The 4745-nt window shown below is 41.5% G+C and overlaps 1 protein-coding gene across 1 annotated transcript in view; it reads left to right on the forward strand.

Annotated features, from left to right (window-relative positions):
- Positions 1-4745, forward strand: part of LOC106518657 (nesprin-1) — a gene marked incomplete at its 3' end in the record, with an annotated part of 139050 nt that overhangs the window by 101075 nt on the left and 33230 nt on the right. The window contains 4 exon segments of the mRNA XM_014010029.1: positions 649-825; positions 3047-3193; positions 3307-3432; positions 3547-3723. Coding sequence (XP_013865483.1) covers positions 649-825; positions 3047-3193; positions 3307-3432; positions 3547-3723 — 627 coding nt within the window.

The following is a 4745-nucleotide window of genomic DNA, read 5'->3' on the forward strand; positions in this document are numbered from 1 at the left end:
CATTAAATTCCAGTGAAATATATTTATGTTTGTGGTTGTAATGTGACAAAATATGGAAAAGTTCAAGGGGTATGAATACTTTTGCAAACCACTGTAACAGGAGGGTTAAAAACTGAAACCGATCCTGAAGAAATTGGCAACGGCTGCAATCGAACCCTATTCTGCATAACTTGGAAAGTTAAAGTATAAAGATTTCCGGTTCCACCAGAATGTCGCAGCTAAAATGAAAAAATAAAATAAAATAAAATTGAAACGTAGCCTTTTTTCTATTTTGCATTTGTCCTTTTTCTCGTTTAGGTTTAAAACAAAACAAAAAAAAAACATGATTTTATTTTGAAAAGGAAAACCCAGAGGTTCATACACAAATTTTTCTCTAACTGTGTTTTTTTATTTGTTGGCTTTGTATAAACTGCTAACAAACTCAGGAGACAATCTGAGGGCTAATACACTCCTATTCCCTGAGAATAACTCTCTTCTTTGTCTTCTTTCAACCAATCATTTCATCCAATTCCCACTGGACCTCACTGTGTGCTTACAGTCTGTTCTGACCYTCTGTCAAAGATCCATGTACAGACTCATCTTTTTATCACCTTTTTTATTGGCGTTTGCCTCTAACAAGATCCTTCTTTGTCACTTTGACATCCCCAGGCTATCATGGAGGAGATTGCGGGCTTTGAGGATCGCTTGGCGGGCCTGAAAGAGCAAGGGGAACGCCTGGTTCAAGGCTGCAGTGACCGCGTGCAGAGCCGGCTGAGGCAGCAAGTCCAGACTCACCGACAAGGCATCAGAGACAGYTACTCTGCCATCTGTAGCACGGCACAGAGGGTGCGTAAGGAGGGGATGAATAACGTTAAACGGTTTCCCAACATTTATAATGCAAGATGTATAAAATGCGTTGATGCACTGGATGCCCTCGCACACAGCGACAGAAGGCCATCTCAACAGCCAAGGTATCCACTTAATCCTAACTCATTCTGACACTTAAACCCGTCTCTTTAGACAGCCCTTCAGTGCCACTTTAGAGGGCACAACCAATTATATTTGCCAAAGCGGAGCTCCACAGCAGCCACACTCGGACCCCACCAGCCAACATCACTAACTCAATCTCTCCRTATTAATCTCCACAGATCCCTTGTCAACCCCGTTTCTTCACGCCTGAGCCAGAAATGATCACACGCCGCCATTCAGTGGATCTGGCTAGTCCTTTAATCCAGCCCCACTCTGTCATTTTTGGCAATCCCAGCTCTGTCATCACAGCTCACCTCCCTCTAGATACCAACTCCAAYGCCACCGCCACCACGTGCACATCCAATCTGGCGTTGTTTGATCCAGCCACATTTTTTTTTTTACCACTACACTGCTGGCTTCCCTACAGCCGCGCCTCCAGTGTTATAATGGCTGCCAACTGTGTCCCAGTGCAACGCAGCTCTAATATCCTGCCTGGCTGCCACTTGCCACCATGCCAGCCTTCTTAGTCCTCGCCAAATACGCCGGGCAGTTTGCCAACGTTTGCCCTCCCCGACGCCTCCTTTCAGACTCTCAAATTAACACTGTCAATCAGGCGGTGGTGTTTGGCTCTCCCAGGGAGGGCACGGACGCCTCCACATTCAACACCTGTTAGAAACAACACGGTGTAACTGCCTGCTTTACGGRGGTTTAGTCGTTTTGTGTGTCTTTGAAATTGAAAGACGCGCAGCTAGTTTGGCATTTCGGTGTCGTGCCTTTTTCTTTTATGTATTGTATCTTCCTTGTTTGTATTTTTTAGCTTAAATCAGGGGCGTGAAATCCTGCATTTTTTACTTGTTTCTCTGCTCCAACACACCTGGTTTGAACGAACGGATGATCGCTTCTGCAGAACTTCAATTTTTTCAATTTCAGTTCAAAAATTGTATTCATTTTATTAAAAAATAGAAGGACTCGGAGAGTGCAAACCTCCGCCAAGACCAATTTCCCCCATCCTGTAAGAGTTAATGCGCAAAAGCAGAGATGGAAACACATTTGCCGAATAATTTATGACGTAGTGAACATTTAAGCAGGCAGTATGCACGGGATTTCTTCTCGGTGGAGTCCAATGTCAAAAAATAAATAAAGTCAGACTCGTCACTCGACGTTATTCATCGTCAAACTGGGTCGGATTAAGCTCCTAAGTTTTCATCAGTCACATTTCACTGTGTAAAACGTCTGTTTTATCCCCTTGTATGAGTTTGTAATGGTTTGACTCAATAAAGTGCTTCCTGCCCCACTCCGTCTCCAAACTTTGAGGCCCGGCAGCTCTCTGTTTACAAGCCTAGTAGCAAAAAACTGTTTTGATTGGTTGTTTCGGAAATGTGGTGTGTTTGWGGAAATGGGAAAAATATGTTTCATGGTGCAGTCACGCACTTCCTGGTCACAAAACGTTCTGTAAATGTGCATATTATGGCAAAAATTATTCATCATTAAATGTGGTTTTAACATTACTTTTATAAAGTTTGAAGTCCGTGCTGTCCAATCCAGCTCCGTTTTTTACGGAAGCTCTGTGAAAGCATCACAGCTTTGCCGATCTCAGAGCGTTAAAAGAAAAAAATTCCTGTATCTGCATCGTGATCTGGAACATCACCAAAAATTAAAGGTGTGTTCCTTGGCCTAGTACACACATGTGGTAAAACTGTCATGACAATCCGTCCACAAGTTTTTGAGWATTGTTGTCCACAGACAKAAYGACAGACAGACATACGCAACCGAAAACATTACCTCGCCCTTGGTGGAGKTAACAAAACATAATWTACAAAACAATGCTAAATAAAAATAAAARCATCAACTCAAACAAAAATTCATATAGMTTCACACTTTACKTTTCCATATACCTTCAAAAAACTASCTTTTATCTGTCCCTTTAATATAAACATARAAAACTTGAAGAGGTAATTCACTGRATCAGGTGTGTTGGAGCAGGAAAACAAGTAGAACCTGCAGAACCAGGATTGGCCACTCTTGGCTTTACTCAGACTTAAAAACCTGAATCATTTCTGCAGTAAAACACGGTGTTACTAATCTTTTTTTTTCACAGGTATATCAGAGTCTGGATCATGAGTTACAGAGACACGTCAGTCTGCAGGATGCACTACAGCAGTGCCAAACCTGGTTAAACTCAGTTTCAGAAAAACTGGAGTCTCATACGGAAGCGTCTCTCTGCCTTGAAGAAGCTCTGCAGCAGGTTAGAAAACGTTTTCCTACTCAGGGACTAAAATGTTTTCTTTATGCTTATTTTTTATAAATTCATAACCAGCTAAAGCAATAAAAAACATTGATAAATCTTTATAAAAACAGGTGAAACAGGAGAGGGCTCTCCAGGAACAAGCCAGCACGTACCTCCAGCTCGTGTGTTCGGCTTGTGACCTGGCAGAGCCGAGGGTCAGGGAGGTGGCAGCTTCTATCCAGCAGATCAAACTGCAGGTCGGTTCACTTAGAAGAAACCTTTTTCAGAGTCAACATCAGCTGGTTTAGCTTTTGAAACTGGATACCTTACCTTTGAAGCAACTCCTTTTGTATTCTCCCTTTTTTTTTCAGATTGAGGACCGCATGCTTCTTTGTGAAGAAGTAGCRGACAGCTGGAGGGACATGGAGGAGCAGAAGGCAGATCTAGACGCCCAGCTGAGGGAGACGGAACAGCAACTTCAGAACCTGATCCGGAGACCTGCAGAGCTGGAACCTAAGATTGCACAGAACCAGCTGGACAAGGCACAGGTCTGTGTTTGAAACCTTCTCTGTCTCCCTTAAAGTTGCATATTGCAAAGTTTTATCCACAAATAAATCTTTAATTTAGGACACATAATATGACTACTCCTTCTATATAGGGATCTGTGAAATGCAAATATGTCTTCACTTAAATCTTTGTTTTTTGCAAACTGTCCTGAAATAATAAAAAGGGTCGCTAACTCTCACACATTACCATGAGAAGAGAGAAAAAGACCAGGAGTCAGAGAATCGATGCATGATTGAGCAACATTTGATTGACTTAAACAGCTTTTAAAAATACTGGAAAAAAAGAAAAAGCTAAATGGAAAAAGGCTAACAAGTTGACCAACATGCCAGCTAGTTGTTGTGTCTCTTGTGCCAATCAGTAGAACTGGGTCATTAATAGATTTGAGGCAAATTCAATCATTTTTGTTTGTCCTCAAAATGAAGGCTGCAGGTGCATGACCTCACCAAGATTCCTCTGAGAAACCCGAAATGTCAAACACAAAGTCTGGATTTTATTTTTATTTTTTTTGTAAAAGTTACAGATTTTTTGAAGGTCAGTGTACTGGTAAACATATGAAGGGGTTGACATGTATGCTGGAGGGGGGTGGGGCTTGAAGCTGCTTTGGATTTCGAGAGACAGCATCAAAACTAGTCAGTCTGAGACACACCTCAGAAAAGGGGTGAAAGATGGGCTTGTGGAGTTACAATAAGGAGGAATTCAGACCGCATTGCAGTTCCACTTATATAGACCCCAACTGAAGGATTTAAATGTGTAAAAGAAGGATTTAAAAGCAGGATAATGTCTCTTTAACTTAGCTGTAAAGCCTCRTCTTGCAGATATCACACTGAGGTTTCAGGTGGTTCTCTGCAAATTCAAAATTAGAAACCTTCATCCTTCATCTTGCATCATTTAAAAACATCTTATAGATACATTAAAATGCTTAAAATGTGATTTTAGTAGATGTTTAAAAAAACTGATAAAGAGTTGCAACACTAAAAGAAAAATCCAAACACCACTTTCTAGA

The sequence above is a fragment of the Austrofundulus limnaeus genome, unplaced genomic scaffold (genome assembly GCF_001266775.1).
Source record: "Austrofundulus limnaeus strain Quisiro unplaced genomic scaffold, Austrofundulus_limnaeus-1.0 Scaffold64, whole genome shotgun sequence".
Classification (NCBI taxonomy): domain Eukaryota; kingdom Metazoa; phylum Chordata; class Actinopteri; order Cyprinodontiformes; family Rivulidae; genus Austrofundulus; species Austrofundulus limnaeus.